Source organism: Sebastes fasciatus, chromosome 10, assembly GCF_043250625.1.
Source record: "Sebastes fasciatus isolate fSebFas1 chromosome 10, fSebFas1.pri, whole genome shotgun sequence".
NCBI classification, from domain to species: domain Eukaryota; kingdom Metazoa; phylum Chordata; class Actinopteri; order Perciformes; family Sebastidae; genus Sebastes; species Sebastes fasciatus.
In genome coordinates this window covers 19,677,169-19,693,286 of record NC_133804.1, presented here as the reverse complement: position 1 = coordinate 19,693,286, position 16,118 = coordinate 19,677,169, and the positions used below count along the sequence as shown (strand labels likewise).

Sequence of the window (16,118 nt, the reverse complement as noted above, 5' to 3'; positions counted from 1 at the left end):
ACTTTTATCAAAAATCGATTTGGTCCAAAGCCATTTCTATAAATCTTTTGTATGTTGACTCCGCCCCCTGGTGTCTGGCAAAGAATGGTGCAACAATATTAGATTGTGCTGAACAATGCCTTCATGTTTCTGGCTGAGAAGAACAAATACTTTGTACATGAGTATATTATTTAATTTCACTTTGCAAAAACAGGATGGGAAATAAAAGCACAGCTCTTCTTTAACAGCACGGTTGTGTACTTGTTGCAATAACACGTTTCCATTTTATAACACCGTCAAAATGAAAGATTGACAAGATGGGCAGTACGTAAGCACAATGTTGAAGGAAGAGACGTGCTATCCTACCTCTGCATGCCACATGTCTAAATCTAATACCAAGACTTTCTTCATTGGCTTTATGAAAAACATTATTTTGTAGTCCTTTCACTTCAAGTAGTGAAAAATTGCTCAGATCTGTTCAGTGACTTTTCACTGAAACATTATTGGAAGATAGTGTCATCGTAGTGAGAAGTTATTTTCTTTACAACAATAGATACTATTTCTTATTCATGGATGATTATATCCAGTCATATACAACACAGTTAATACAATGCTCTCCCTTTCAGTGAAACCCAGAATTCTGACATTGAATTGTAATTGAAAATGAAATTAAGACAATCCAATGAAATGTACTTTGACTATGTATTAATTACATATCATAAAATTTGATGGTGGTTAATCTTACGGTTGCCCTGCATCAAATTTGAAAAACATACTAACAAACACACAAACAAACAAATAAATACTTTCAAACTTTCGCTTTAAGTGTTCAGAAATAAGTTTCGGTGGGACCTAGTAGGCCATCCTGCAACGAGTTTGTGAAGTTTATTTTGCAAACAAAATTAAAGTGCAAAGCCATCGTTTTTTAAATCTTTTCAAATGGGATTAGGGCCTATGTCCGGCTCCTGCTGATCATCCATGTAGTAGGGATCTCCTTGATGGACTCTGTGATTGTGCACCCTTAGGTTCCCCCTGTGGGCGAATCTCTTCCCGCACTCTGTGCAAGCAAAGGGCCTCTTCCCCATGTGAACGTCCCGTTGGTGGGCCCTCAAGTTCCCGCTGCGGGCAAAACGTTTGCCACACTGAGCGCAGCCAAAAGGCCGCTCCCCTGTATGTGTGCGAGTGTGCACCGTGAGCTCAGAGGGAGTGAGGAAGCTCTTGTCACAAAACTGACACGGATGCAGTCTGACTCCTGTGTGGCGTAAAAGGTGTCTGCGCTGGTGGGAGGGGTAGGTAAAACACTTGGTACAGTACGGGCAGGTGTAAGGTCGTCCATTACCTCCGCTAGGAGCTGGAGGATGGCTGAGAGTGTTTGTGTGTCGTAGCGTGAGCGACTGTGAGTTGGACTGTGGTCGGAGAGGGTCTCTATTGACAAAAGTTGTGACCCGCCGTGTGTGATTGATGGGGCCTCTCCCACCCCTGTCATCTCTCGGCCTCCATGATGATTCGCCAGAGGGGGCTTGGGGCTGAACCTGCCGAGCCCCCCTCTGCCCCACGCCCTGGCCCTGCACTAAGTTCTGATTGGAGTTGTGGTTCTCAGGCTCCTGGTCCAGAAAAGGGAAAGAGCTATCGTCGTCTTCGTTGCTGGTCTCGTCTGAGCCAAAACCCGGTCGGAAGCAGGGTGCGTCTGTGCCAGTGCTGCTGCTGGCTGGACCGGAGCAGCTGGTGCCTTCTGCCTGCAGGTTGTCCAGACTGGAAACCCCACCTCGGGTGGCATCCAACCCTGGTAACCACTCCCCTGGTTGAGCTAGGCTTGGATCAGGCCTGGGGGAGCAACGTCCGCTCTGGGAGATGGAAAGAAAAGGGGCGGAGGCTTGATCCTGGAGGGACCTGTGGTCTCCACTGCCCTGATCCCAATGAGACACTGCAGAGAAATAAAAGGACAATTGATCTCACCACCTATCATAAAATACCTTTAGACTCAAAAGGATGTCAAGGTCATCTTGCTCTAGCAGTGAAAAGGTGTCAATAGTGGGAGAAGAATATAGTGACATCTTACATTTGGCCTTGGCTTGTGTGGCAGTCAGGGCATCCATCGGCCTCTGGTCCCCAGCAGCAAGGCTTCCCTCTGGGACTTGGACAGCAACAGACCCAAGAGTAGGTCGTGATCCAGTACGCTGTGGAGAACAAGTAAAACAGGTCTGTAAGATGCAGAAAAGCCAACAGCAAGGCATGGGGCAGAAATCATAAAGGCTTCATTACTTCAGTTTTTATTGGACAGCCAACTTTTGAATCATGGAGGACAGGGTCAGACCTCATGTTTTACAGAAGCTCCATCCTGGCCGTTGACCTCTTCTTTCAGCCCGCTGAGGCTCTGCCTGAGTCCTTCCATTGGGTCTGAATGAGAAGACATGTCCTTTCCCACATTCAGTCCTGTGCAAGAAAGAGTAGGTGGTCAGTGTATCATAAAAACTCTTCTGAACTTGACTTGAATAAAGACCATGTGAGCATGTATTACCTGATCCTGTCAGGGTCTGCTGCCTCGAGTCTCCTGATGACATCTCCCCTTCCTCGCTCCCTCCACCCTTCGCCTTCTGCCTCCTCTCCACTTTCTCCAGCTTGCCTCGGAGGACGGAGATCTCCTCTGTCTTCTGTGCTAGCTCCGCCTGCTGTTCACACAGGCTGCCCTCGAAGATCTTGGCTATCTCGCAGACGGCGGCTGCCAGCAGTGAGTCCATGACGGTGGCCAGCTGAGCGTGGAAAGCACTCCTCACACACTCCATTGTCCTTTGTTTCAAGGATGTTTTAATGCAAACGATTGATTGACAGCGCTGTCTTACTCTATGGTTGGCCTCCAGAGACAGATGAGGGACGATGTGGCTACCACTGTACACTCCTCTGCCCTGACCTCTATGAACTGCCATGAGATGTTGCCATGCTAAGTAGCTACGCCAACTACTGCAGCCAACAAAAGGTTATATAACATTCTTACATTTGCTGCTAGAAAACATATATTACTACAGTGGATTAATGATAAGAAACCCTTTCCAAGGCTTGCGAAAAGTGATATTTGAGATGGTCCCTTTGGAATATCTCACAAATATTCTACATGCCAAAGTAGATCAGTTCCACAATATTTGGCAGCCCTGTCTGAATTACATTGGACCTGATCTCTCCTTCATTATCTCACAAGGAGTCTCTTGAACATGAACTCATATATATCCTGTGACTTCCCTGCACCATGGACTATTTCCTATGACTTCCTATATACATTTTTTGATGTGAGCTGTACCAGTGTTTGCTTGTTGTTGTTGTTTTTTTATTATCCTTATTGTGTTTGTGAAAATAAAAGACCCAATTAACATATTATATATATATAAAAAAAAAAGAAGTAGCTAGGCCATGTCCAATAGACATCTATCTCAATACAGCTATGGTGTCAAGGCTTTATCTTGTAGCTAGTTATATATAGAGATGACAAGCAATGCATTGAGACACAGTTTGCATAGTATATTAACATAAAACTTCTAGCTAGCTGCAAGAAAACAGGTAGTAAACATGCACTGCAGTCAGTGACGTCATGCTAGCTAGCATTAGCTCAAGCTAACGTGTAAACAAGGGAGTCAATGAAGCGGAGCCAGTGTTAGCTCGTTTCTAGCTAGCTCTGAAGCTAACTGTGTACAGTACTTGCACTGGAAACAACCACAGACACACGTAGACAGCGACTTTAGTCAGTCGGTGGCAAATACCTCCGCTGGTTAATATTTAAATCCATGAAAACATGTTTAGTCACATTCAAAGATGCGGCGTCTCGTCCTCCAGCTAGCAGGCTGACGTCAGGGATGTGGTTGAGTGTTTCAAGTCTCGCGAGAAGTAGTAATGTGTTGGTCACGAACGAGCCGGTTCAAAGAGCCGGCTCCACAGGGGCGTTTTTTATCACGAGGGGACGCGCCGCTTCCCAACATTGGACGCTTGGTGGGCTGTCACTAGACACAAGGCTGTCCCCACCTGATTGGACGAACGCTTTCCCTCCGTTGGCTGCTGCTCCCAGCTTTCAAACCGGAAACAGTATGGAGGCTCGTTTGGAAACTTTCTTCTCTTATTTCACGAAAATAGTTCACCGAAATGTGTTTTTATGAAAACATTTGAGGCCAGAAATAAGCCATGCAGCTGCTGAATTTGTCTTTATTTTGGATCGACAACGTTTATTTTAAAAGATTCCCGGAAGTTTCGAGAGGCGGCGAGTCACATCGGACACCCGTGATTTGCATAAAGTAGACGAGCCCTCAACTTTATGCAAATGAGCAGCTGGTGTCGTGACGCTCCGTTTCTCGAATCGCGACGCCACGCTACCAGAATGCATTGCGTGGCTGCTTACTTAGACAATGAATGGGGAGCGTGGAAAGCACGGAGCCTGTGGACACGTACCATAAGAGCCGGCCCCCGTCCGAGAGACGTTTTCTTTTTCTTTTTCTTTACTTAATTCGCGAATAGCAGACAAGATGAGTGACAGTCGGAAACGAAGCAGAATGTAAAATTATGATATTCTGGAAATTATAAGGTTTAGTATAATTATATTGAATAATTTAAGTAATATATGTGCACACATACTAATCATAGGTCAAAACAGCGCTAAATTTGGCTGAATTATAAAAAGGCAGAAGTGGTAAAATGAAGAGCGGTTTGGGAGTCGAAAGAGCCGGCTCTTCTTGGTGAGCTGAGCCAAATGATCTGGCTCACTAAAAAGAGCCGGAATTCCCATCACTAGCGAGAAGAGAGCGGAAGGATTCTGGAACTGCAGAAGTCAAAGAAGTTTCAAAATAAGTGTATAATTATTGTATATATTCATTCAGATTAATCACTCAAATCTTCAATAACGAGTTGGTACTATAAGTGTTCGTCATGTAAAATGCACATTATTCGAATGAAAAACTTCCTCATTATTTGATTATCTTTTGATATGTTTAGATACATTTTCTTTTCTTCTGTACTGTTTTTTGTATGTATTTCATTGTTTTTATTGGATTGTTTTCCACTGTTTGGTTAGGTTTTTCTGCACATTTTGTGTGCTTCTTGTTGTTTAACTTTTGTTGTATTTTTTTAAATTATGTTAGTTTAGATCTTTCATCCTTTTTTGTTAGTTTTTTTTTCTCCTGGGGTTGGTGGGGAGGTCCTTTGTATAAGCCTGTAAGGCAGGGGTCTCAAACTCGCGGCCCGCGGGCCAATTGCGGCCCGCAAGACGATATTTTGTGGCCCCCACCTTGATATGAAAGTTTAATGTTAGTGCGGCCCGCAAATTTTTTTTTTTTTTTTTTTTATAAAGTTTTTTTTTTGGGGGCATTTTTATTGACAGGACAGTGGATAGAGTCTTGGAAAGGGGGGAGAGAGAGAGTGGATGCGGAAAGGGCCACAGGCCGGATTCGAACCCAGGCCGCCGCGGTCAGGACCAAGTCTTGTTACATGGGCGCCCGCTTTACCAACTGAGCTAACCAGGCGCCCTCAGCCCGCGAGTTTTATGTGAATGGCAGTTTGCCGTGGAAGGTCCCTTTGTTGCGCGAGCCCGAGCTGAACGAACCTACCAATCACACTGGGGTATATGGCTCCCGGGGGCGGGCAATCGGCCGGGCTTGATGCAAGCAGAGAAACATTTCACAACAACTATGGCGGCGCCCGTGTAACATCGCATAAGCTTGATTAAAGCTTGATTTATACTTCTGCGTTGAATCGACGCCGTAGCCTGACGTGCACCTCTCCAGAAATGTAACTACACGTCGCGGCGACGCAGACCGCAACAGCTGTGATTGGTCCAGTCGCTCAGCGATGCTGAGCGGCCAGGACCCCGGACAACCACAGAAAGTTCTACTTCTCTCTGCCTCCATCTTTTCAATGTTTGTTCACACAAATCCACTCAGATATATTTTCTCTTTTCGGCGTTGCAGTAATGTCAGTAAAAGTTCTGTGGTTCAACAGTTATTAGCTCCAACTCCGCTCAGTTTCTGTTTGTAGTACAAGAAGAAGAAGGAAACTCATAGAGACGCCGCCGCCAACTAGCGGTTTGGTGGTGTAATTGCAGAGCAACACAAACACAGCAGGCACAACTTTATTGCGGAGTGACACCAAGTGGAATGAATATATATCTTGTCACACAGCCCCAATCATGTCTTTTTCAAAGCCTGCAGTGAAGAGAAAGGTTGGTGACGAGCACAGACAATTTCAGGAAAAGTGGGAGACGCAATAGAGGCCATGTTCAGAAGAACCGTTCATGTTCTTCAATGTTCCATTCATGTTCAGGACAGTTCGTGTTCAGAAGAACCGTTCATGTTCAGAAGAACCCATTCAAGTTAAAGAACTGTTAATAATGACGTTTGAGAAGATTGTTTTTTTTTTAACAAAGCTTTTTTTGTGGAATACCTGATGCGGCCCAGCCTCACCCACACTCTGCCTCCAGCGGCCCCCAGGTAAATTGAGTTTGAGACCACTGCTGTAAGGCTTCTTGACCTCTCCTGACACATTTCCTGTTTGTTTTTTTCATTCACTGGATTTTGTGCAGTTTTATAAATGTGCAAATAAATAAATACAAAATAAAATAAAATTAGTTTTACTCAAAAAATATGCAAGACAAGGTATGAAATATGGATTTTATTGTGGAAATGTTAATGTCTAAGTCTAGCACCACTTTTATAATACTTTTATTAAAGAAAATAAAAGCAGTAGGCTTGTAAGACCGTTTATTCCATTATATCCATGTGGATATATGAATACTTCCCGTACAAAATAAAACAAACTTTAGAACAGTTGTAAAATATGTTCGCTTTTGTTCTGGCTCGTTTCTGGACTCCAAGCATCAGATGAATGAACATAACAACTTTGAATGTAAGAAGACCATAACAATGAAATGTTTTCAGCAAATACTGTCACCATCGTAAAGCTGAGTTAAAAAATTCCGACTCCACAAACAAGCGCAGCCCCAGACACTGATGGGGTGATCTGAAAGATTGTTTGAATGACGCAGTTTTGAAATCTGCTAAAACTTGAACACTTGATAACAAACAGCACAAGCTGTGATTAAGGCAAACAGTAGACAAATATGTACAGATAACCAAACATTTACCTTCAGTAAATACAAAAACAAGGTTGGTGGATTTGACGATACTGGGTAATGTGTGATGACAGATTTTTAACACAAAATTTGTTTTGTCATAAAGCTTCGATTATTCTTTTAGTGTTCATTAAACCATTGCGGCCAATACTGTATTCAAAGAGCAGGTCTGCTTTAAGGCAATATTGCATTTATGAATGAATGAATAACTTTATTTCGAACATAAAAATTAAAAAAAGATACAAAATCATAACAAACAGAACAAGAGTAACAGTGTCCAATATTGCATTTACACAGCCTTGTTTGTCAGGTATAGCCAAAAGCACACATTTCCATCACCTTTTCTCCATTAGTGGTTTCCTAATTGGATTTCCTTTTTTCACATCATCAGTGAAAATATTAAGAAATGTTTAGACTTTAAAAACAAATAAATGATAACCATAGATCAAGCGTACTTGGTGGTGGACTAGACCCCTCTACAGTATACATGGACATAGACTTTGATGTTTTACATCTGAGCTCTTACTTTACATTGAAATGACACAATACTGTAAGTGTGATGATGAACTACACCACATTTTTTATTACTGGTTTTACAGTACTTTTTAAATATTTAACAGAGATGGGGAATACCGATGTGAGTTGTATAAACATCTTATTACATCTCAAAAAAGAATAAAAACAACAGAACCTATAAAAAAAAAGGTTAAATGCAGGGAATCCGTAAGATCATAAATGACAACATCCAGTGTTTCAATGTCCACAGACAGGTGATGCTGACCGTCTTCTGGCTCACTTATGTAAATGTTCCATGTGGTTCTTGAGGCGTCCTTTAGTGAAGAAGCCTTTTCCACAGACCTTACACAAATTAGGCTTAGGCCGATCTCTATGACAATTCGGCATATGCTTAATTAACCTTGCTTGCGAGTCAAATTTCTTATTACACTTCGTACACTCGGCCACCAGTACAGCAGGATTACATCTCTTCTTGTGCATGCTTAGCTGTCCACGAGAACGAAACCCTGACGAACACCTGTCACATTTGAGGGGCCTCTCTCCCGTGTGGGTGCGAAAGTGTTCAATCAACAGGTATTGGTTTCTTGAGAGCTTCTTGCACAACGAGCAGATGAAACCATCAGGGCAGCGGGTGCCCATGGTTTCCCATTTTGAGCCCGGCCTTGTGTCTGGATCGCCATCTGTCTGAACGTTGTTATGGGCGAATGATTGCTCGACTTGTGTTTTCCTTGGAGACGTCAAATCCTCACCGCAATCTTCAGTCTCCTCTAAAGGCATGGTCCATGCAAGGTTTTCATTGGTCTCAATGGAATTCGTTTGGTCTTTGTGCATTCTCAGTACGTGATATTTGAGTGACTGATTGATGCGGAATTTCTTTGGGCACATGCGGCACGGAAATGGCTTCTCACCAGTATGAACACGCACATGCTCTTTCAGCCTAAAACTGCTATGAAACTTCTTGTTGCAGTCTGCACAGGAGTGCTTTTTTGTGTACACAGCTTTCTGGATAGATGATTCTCCTTGGTTGGTAGAGGAAGGTGTGCTCTCCTCCTCGACAACCTCCTGTGTTTTGCTCGGTGCAATCGGGTTTTCTTCATCACAGGTCTCGGGTTTTGGAGGGTTAGCGAGCTGAGCTTTTTTTGCCAACAATCTCTTGAGTCTTTTGCAAGATAATTTATGACACCTAAGAGCACTTGGAGAAGGGAACTCTCTTTTGCAACCTTTGCACTTCTTGTGCATTCGTGCGTGCACATTCCGGCCAAACACTGTATTAAATTCCTTCTTACAAAACTTGCAGGAGTACAGTTTTTGACCGTCGTTTTTCTCCGTCTCTGTCTCCTTTTCTCTGGACTCAGCTGCTGCGAGTTTTCCTTCCTCTCTTTTGCTCAGCGTTGTATTTTCTTGCTCTTTTCCTGATAAATTTCTCCCTCTACTTCTAAGAACTGTACCGTCAGTTTGGTCAGTACACTCCTGCTTGATGTCTTGGAGCAATTTCTTCATGTCGTTTCTCATCGCTGGACGTCGACTTCCTTCATCCTTGTCTTTGTGCTTCTCGCTTAATGAGGAACCTGTGAAAGAAAAACAGCAAAAAATGAAACTGTGACCCAGTGAAAAAGCAGAGGTCATGTGAATATAATAAACCAAACCGTCTATTATTTAACAAACTGATTTAAATAAGATACCTACACTACTGACAGTTCTGTTATTATTTAGGCCATGTTTCTGTCCCCACACCAATACAGTGGAAGGATATAGAATTTGTAATGCTCACAGCATTGAAAGATGACATTTAATACAGTTTACTGCAACACATCTTTTGGGAATCAGTGCGAGTGCTGACAAACGTTAAACGACTTGTGTTCATGATGGCTACCCCGTGTATCCTGCATTCCTTCTGAGCATTGGTTGTATGCATCTTCACAAACGAGCACTGTGCTTCTGCAAATGTTATTAAGCACGTGAATGGTGCTGGTGTTAACCCAGGAGGTGATGTCAAATGACAACAACAATGGTGGGATGCTGAAGTGAAGTGAAACTAAGTGTTTTTTTGCCACACCCATTTTACCTTCCATAATCTTAACATTAATAATATAGCAACCTTGGTAAAAGCAAGTACTGTATGTCACCACCTGTAATCTGGATAATCCACAGACAAGTAGAGTTGTGCAGGTGTAAACATTTTCAAACAAGTTTGATATTAAGCCACAACAACAGACCAGACCGGTATACCGAATTTTACCACTAGGTGTCGCACTTGACTCCAAAACTCGGAGGAGCGGCTTGTCACTAAAATGGGAATAGCTGGTCCACCTTAACAGACCACCTCCAGTTAGCCTTTGACGAGTGGCTTCCTTAGTCTGTTAATAAACATACATAATGTTGGGGCTGACCCGAATGCTTTGAAGGTTCGACTGTTGCCATGGTAATCGACCTCCAAATCACTATTCGAATGCTTTGTTTTTTGTATAATAAGTATGTAATAATAAATTATAAATCCCCAAATACCCCATGAAATAAGGAATAATCCCACTACACTATTCATTATTCATATTCAACATTAATTATTATTAGTTATTCTCAGACAGATATTGCTGTTTGTTGTGTGTGGAGGTGTGTGTGTGTGCGTGTGTACAGTAGTGCGGGAGCGGCGCTGTGCCGGGCACTGAAACGGGTGATATGTCAGCCTGCTGCGCCGGCCACGCCGCAAAGCTTAAAATGCCTTAGAATATTTCTCACCAACGCTACAAAGCCCAATAAAATGGTATTCAGGACAGCCCTACATAATATTATGTTAATCATGTTGTCATATTGCTTATTACTAATGCAATACAAGCTGGATTTAGCGCTGTGACGCTTTCGGCACCGGTTGTTGATGTTGGCTTCTTTTTTAATTTGCCAGAACGTGTCATGACAAATGCCGGTTCAGTTGGTTGGCATAAAAATCAAACCGGTATAAACTTGTACACTTGACAGCTTTGGATTTACCTGACAAGTAGACAAAGACAGTATTCTTACTTCCAAACGGAGCCTTGGAAATCATGAAATCTGTTATCTATCCGTGAATGTAATGTGTAAATGAATGAATGTAGAAGTTTAATTATAGTACTCATTCTGACAATAATAAAAATAGTTTACAGCACAAAATAAAGAATGAAAGAATGAATTAAGAATGAAACTCACTTCTCTTGGATCTCCTGAGACTCTTTGTCCGCTGGTGGGAGTCAATGTCACAGTTAACCACCTAAAATACAGATGTTATTGGTTAGAGATCCGGTGATTAACAATGCAAAGTACGAAGAACATGTGTACATGGAGCTGTGTCTGCATAGGCTGCAATTTATGAGATGAACTTTGAATGTCAAACTTTCAATCATTTTGCCCAAATGTGAAGAAGTGGATATTGTAGCTCTTCATAACACAGGACAGCTAAGGAAAATACAATATACTGATAGGATTGGAGTTGGATATATCCAATATATCTAACCCCTACTGCATATACTGAATATATCGCTGAGAGTGGCTGGAAAAAAATTTTCAACTTTGTGTATAACGCTGCGCTCGTCACTGTTTTACCCATCCATCCAATCACAATGGAGGAGGGGTGGGAAAATACAACAAAGACCAACAATCACATCCTACATGTAGTCTACAAGCGCTGAACAACAACAACAACAATGGAGAGGCGGGTCTGTCCTCTCTCTCTACATGCTTCAGCTTTCCCTTCATCCAGAGCAAGTACTACTTGTGCCGCCTTTTTTACTTTATTATTATATTCTGTATCATAGCAACCAGACACAACCAAATTGTCTCAGCCGGAAAAAACGCTGTGTGTCTTTGCCCTTCTGTGTTCTGCCATTAACAACAAGCAAGTATTTAATTTGTTTTAAAACTGTCATCTTTGTCATTTAAAAAGCAACAATATACCTAATAATATCTTAACAATAAAGCTTATTCACATAGCATTAAATCAGGATGAATTAAGTCATTTGTTTTATAATACCACATATCTCACTATTGAGACAATCATTTCCACCCCATTACACCTGCTTGCAGGATATCCCAGAAAGTTTAGGAGTGGTTTGCACAATTCTTTATGGAAATATTGGTCATGTGGTATAGAAAAAGGTTTTGTCAAAATCTGACACAACACAAGCATATTTTGTCAACTTCATACCACTGGCTGTGGTGACATGTAATGTTTCTGAAATTCATGTATTCCGTTATATTATGACTGTGCCATCAACACTGAACAACAACACAGCAGTGTGTGCTGACAACTGTTTTAGCCTGCCTCTTCAAACAACAGAAATTATCAAGTTGTCATCTGCAGGCTCATTCAGATCCAGATCTCCCCTCCAGTTACACACCTCCTGCTTGATGATCGGAAGTGGCCACAGAGGAATGGACAGCGGGCGCAGTTTTATGCTGGAACAAAAGACATCCTTTTTCTTGATCATGGTTTCGCAGCCCAGGGGAGCACACCAGTCATCGGGTACTGCACAAAAACATAAACATGGTCAAACTATGATAAGCCACGATTCATTTGACTGAATGTTGTAGAAAGAAATGTACATGCATGCAGTTAAAAAGGCTTTCTCTTTGCTACCCTCACATAAACTTGCGACTAATACTGGTTACTGTACTTTGAGCATACTTGCTAACCCTCCCGATTTCCCCGGGAGATTCCCATTTTTCATTGCCCTCTCCCGGATTCCTCCCTACAATTCTACCGTATTTCTCCTGATTTATGGCAAATTTTCACACTTTTCTTTCCTTTTCATTATCTTAGCCTGTTTCTGGAACCGAACAGTGTGTATAATCCCTGCCGTTTCCACCCAGATGACAATAGAGCTACACCAACTGTTGTTTCCTGGTGGAAGAGAGCAATGTATGCTCGCGACAAAGCGCAGTTTGAGCTCATGTTTAAAAGTCAAAGTTGTGCCCAAAGTTGGGCTTTGGGCGCTGCAGCGAAAAGCCATCATTGCACGGCGCAAGCCATTGGAAATAACGGGTTTCAGAGCGCAGTGGTGCCGTTATCGCGTTGTGTCTGAAAGGACCTTCAGTGAGAGAAGGAGAGAGAAATGGAGAGAACTAAGAGAAAGAAACACTCAAGCAGGAGCAAAAATAAATAAAAACTAATGAATATTAGTTTATGCAAGAGATTTGCACGCCAAGTTCACACCAGAGGGGCGAATTATTCTGTTTTCTTTCCTGGGAGTTAAAGGTAAACACAAAAAAGTTTAACATAAAAATGCTGTTGCAGTGCACTTATTATTTTGTTATTTTCACTCTTTCAAAGTCACAAGAATATAGGAAACAAAGCCTCTGAAACTAAAATGTTTATGGGAGAGGACCCCCAGACCCCCCCACTATGGCTTTGAAATCCTCCCTTTTTTTAAAGGTCTCAAGGTTGGCAAGTGTGACTTTGAGCAATATTTCGGTAGCTCTCCAAAATATACATTCACTCATAGAATGTCTTCCACAGTAGAAAGCAGCATATTTGATCAAGTTATTCACCTCATTTGAATACTATACCTTCAAAATCAATCTCAGGAACATCAGACGGTTGCACAGGGGCGTTGGGAACATCTACAGGCTCTCCTTTTTTCGTCTCTACAGGCTCTCCTTTTTTCGTCTCTTCAGGCTCTCCTTTTTTCGTCTCCGCTCCTCTGTCCCCTCCGGGCTCAATTTTGCTCAGCTTGAGCTCCACACTCTGCAACTTTATTTTAAGTTGAGCAACCTCTTCTCCTTTCTGTGCCAGCTCCATTTGATGGCCGCGTAGACTGTTCTCAAAGATCATCGTTATTTCAAACACAGCTCTCCTCAGGACTGAGTCCATGCTGGTGGTCAGCTGGGCCCTGAACTCTCTCATCAGGAAGTCAGACATCGTTGAAGAAAGCTGGGAGCAGCTTACAGGTGTCTTAGATGGGTTAATCTTGTTGTGATGCTGCACTGGTCCTTTCACTTCCCACTGTCATGTGCCCCCTAAACAGAGAGATAAGAGATCATGTTAGGGTGACTTTAGCAGGGTGTATGTTTGTGGACACAGGGCTTTAAAACCCAGGGATGCTCTCCGTCCTTTCCCATCAATCCACTTAACTGCCTCACAGCCCTTAGGGGTGTTTTGACTTAACGGTCCCATATTATAAAAAAGAGAGATTTTCATGTCTTTTATATTATAAAGCAGGTTTATATATAAATACTGTGAAAGTATCAAAATGTTGAATCCACGGAGAAACACAGACAGAAACTGTGTGTTTGAAACAAGCCGTCAGGATTTCTGTCCATTTGTGATGTCACAAATCTACAATATTTAGACAATTTCACAGTTTTAAACATAAACATACTAAATGTGTCCCAGTTTATTTCCTGGTTGCAGTGTATGTGAATGACATCAGCTGACAGGAAGTAAACATGGACCCAAGCTGTTTCCTAGCAACGTAATTCCATTGCCATTCCGTTGAAATACGCTAAAACGGAGCGTTTCTGACATAGCGTGAATACAGGTATATTCAGACAGACGGTATGAGGAAAATAATGTGTTGTTTGAACATTAAAGCATGTAAACATGTTCTAGTAGAAACACAAAATACAAGCATGAACCTGAAAATGAGCACGATATGGGACCTTTAAGGAAAAACCAGCAGACACAAACACAGTGTGCAATTAATCAGCAACAACACATAAGACTGTTTAGATATAAGCAATCCCATGGTAGCATTAGGATCAGGATTTAGCGCCAAGAGGTGCCGTTAATGTTATAAAGTTACAGTTAGCAAAAACAGGGATGACAATGACATCCGGTAATGCTAATTTAACGTTAATGGCTATCATGTATTACAAATATGCATCTCCGTCCTTTCCCATCAATCCACCTAACTGTCTTGTCTTAAAGGTCCCATATTGTGCTCATTTTCAGGTTCATACTTGTATTTTATGTTTCTACTAGAACATGTTTACATGCTATAATGTAAAAAAAAAACTTTATTTTCCTCATACCGTCTGTCTGAATATGCCTGTATTTACCCTCCGTCTAAAACGCTCCGTTTAATGCATTTCAACGAAATTGCAATGGAATTGCGTTGCTAGGCAACAGCTTGGGTCCATGTATACTTCCTGTCAGCTGATGTCATTCACATACACTGCAACCAGGAAATAAACTGGGACACATTTAGAATGTTTATGTTTAAAACCATGTGATGATCTATATAATTGTATATTCGTGACATCACAAATGGACAGAAATCCTAACGGCTTGTTTCAAACGCACAATTTCTGAATACGGGCTGTGCGTGTGTGTATTTCTCCGTATATTGAGCGTTTAACGGTATTTATATAGCACTTAAACCTGCTTTATAATATAAAAGACATGAAAATCTCACTTTTTTTTATAATATGGGACCTTTAAGGAAAAACCAGCAGACAAAAACACAGTGTGCAATTCATCAGCAACAACACATAAGACTGTTTAGATATAAGCAATCCCATGGTAGCATTAGAGGGAGAACCATCAGGATTTAGCAAAAACAGGGATGACAATGACAACAGGTAATGCTAGTTTAACGTTAATGGTTAGGAATGAAACACCAGATGATTCACCCATCATGTATTACTGACATGCATCTTTCTGAACCACATTACAGTCAGCTATGTTCATTGATATGTAATAAATAAACATGTTTCTCTCTCGACGACAGCAGACCACACATTGTGTCCCTGCTACGCTACACATAACGTTATTAGAAACACAGGAGAGGCATTGTAATGACATTAAACAAGAAGCTAAACATGTAAATGAAGCTCACATGGCGAGCAGTTGACCGTTTCTGTGACATACTGACCATTACTGACCGAGCAGAGATCCTGTGCTTTGTCCACGTTGATTAACTTCGTGTGAACCAAAGAAACTTTACTACACGAACAGTAACACGGCTCCTCTACCTCCTGAACCCGCTGCATTAGTTTCTCGTTAGTTAGTCAACGTGTAGCAGCCAGACGGCAGCAAGATGTCCGTGCGCCATTTTCACTCAGCATTCCCAAGAGGGAGGGAAGTGTGACGTCAGCACCGCGTCACTATCGATACTGCAAGATATATTACCATTTTTGGTTACCCCGCGTATTTTTGTTTTATCCATAAAACAATAGGTTGTATAGGTTGTATCTTTCAATACGTTTAAAAACAATAAAAATTTAAAAAATAAAATTTGGTTGTCAAAATAGTTGGAATTGGTAGACATGTCCCTTTGCGCATGCGCATATCTGCTTGCTACTCCGGAAGGTTACTATAGCAACCAATCTGGTAGGAACAAGCCCAGATACATATATACACTCACCGGCCACTTTATTAGGTACACCTTGCTAGTACTGGTGGTCTTCTGCTGCTGTAGCCCATCTGCTTCAAGGTTGGACGTGTTGTGCGTTCAGAGATGGTATTCTGCATACCTTGGTTGTAACGAGTGGTTATTTGAGTTACTGTTGCCTTTCTATCGTCTTGAACCACTCTGCCCATTCTCCTCTGACCTCT

General features: G+C 41.9%; 2 protein-coding genes across 4 annotated transcripts; both read right to left on the bottom strand.

Annotated features, from left to right (window-relative positions):
* Window positions 1-156: 156 nt before the first annotated feature.
* LOC141775441 (uncharacterized) lies at window positions 157-3,826 on the bottom strand. Its single transcript, XM_074648803.1, has 4 exons — window positions 2,498-3,826; window positions 2,294-2,412; window positions 2,039-2,156; window positions 157-1,903 (listed from the first exon to the last, which is right to left on the bottom strand). The coding sequence occupies exons 1-4, from the start codon at window positions 2,901-2,903 to the stop codon at window positions 915-917; spliced, it is 1,632 nt and encodes a 543-aa protein (XP_074504904.1). The 5' UTR covers window positions 2,904-3,826; the 3' UTR covers window positions 157-914.
* Window positions 3,827-6,695: 2,869 nt separating this feature from the next.
* Window positions 6,696-15,666, bottom strand: LOC141775455 (uncharacterized). 3 transcript variants are annotated; one of them, XM_074648833.1, is made up of 5 exons: window positions 15,400-15,666; window positions 13,130-13,579; window positions 11,962-12,089; window positions 10,775-10,835; window positions 6,696-9,162 (listed from the first exon to the last, which is right to left on the bottom strand). In XM_074648833.1, the coding sequence occupies exons 2-5, from the start codon at window positions 13,479-13,481 to the stop codon at window positions 7,871-7,873; spliced, it is 1,833 nt and encodes a 610-aa protein (XP_074504934.1). In that variant the 5' UTR covers window positions 13,482-13,579; window positions 15,400-15,666; the 3' UTR covers window positions 6,696-7,870. The 3 variants fall into 3 exon arrangements, with proteins under 3 accessions (XP_074504934.1, XP_074504933.1, XP_074504932.1); XM_074648832.1 differs by having other exon boundaries at window positions 15,436-15,665; XM_074648831.1 differs by having other exon boundaries at window positions 15,446-15,665.
* Window positions 15,667-16,118: the final 452 nt, after the last annotated feature.

Excerpts from the sequence above, each read along its gene's own strand:
- LOC141775455 (XM_074648833.1), bottom strand. The coding sequence starts at position 13,481 with ATGTCTGACTTCCTGATGAGAGAGTTCAGGGCCCAGCTGACCACCAGC. Across the intron at positions 12,090-13,129 it reads TCCTGAGATTGATTTTGAAG|TACCCGATGACTGGTGTGCT; the intron begins GTATAGTATTCA and ends GTTTTTGTGCAG. Across the intron at positions 9,163-10,774 it reads TCTCAGGAGATCCAAGAGAA|GTTCCTCATTAAGCGAGAAG; the intron begins GTGAGTTTCATT and ends TTTCTTTCACAG.
- LOC141775441 (XM_074648803.1), bottom strand. The coding sequence starts at position 2,903 with ATGGCAGTTCATAGAGGTCAGGGCAGAGGAGTGTACAGTGGTAGCCAC. Across the intron at positions 2,413-2,497 it reads GCAGACCCTGACAGGATCAG|GACTGAATGTGGGAAAGGAC; the intron begins GTAATACATGCT and ends TTTCTTGCACAG. Across the intron at positions 2,157-2,293 it reads GAGCTTCTGTAAAACATGAG|CGTACTGGATCACGACCTAC; the intron begins GTCTGACCCTGT and ends TGTTCTCCACAG.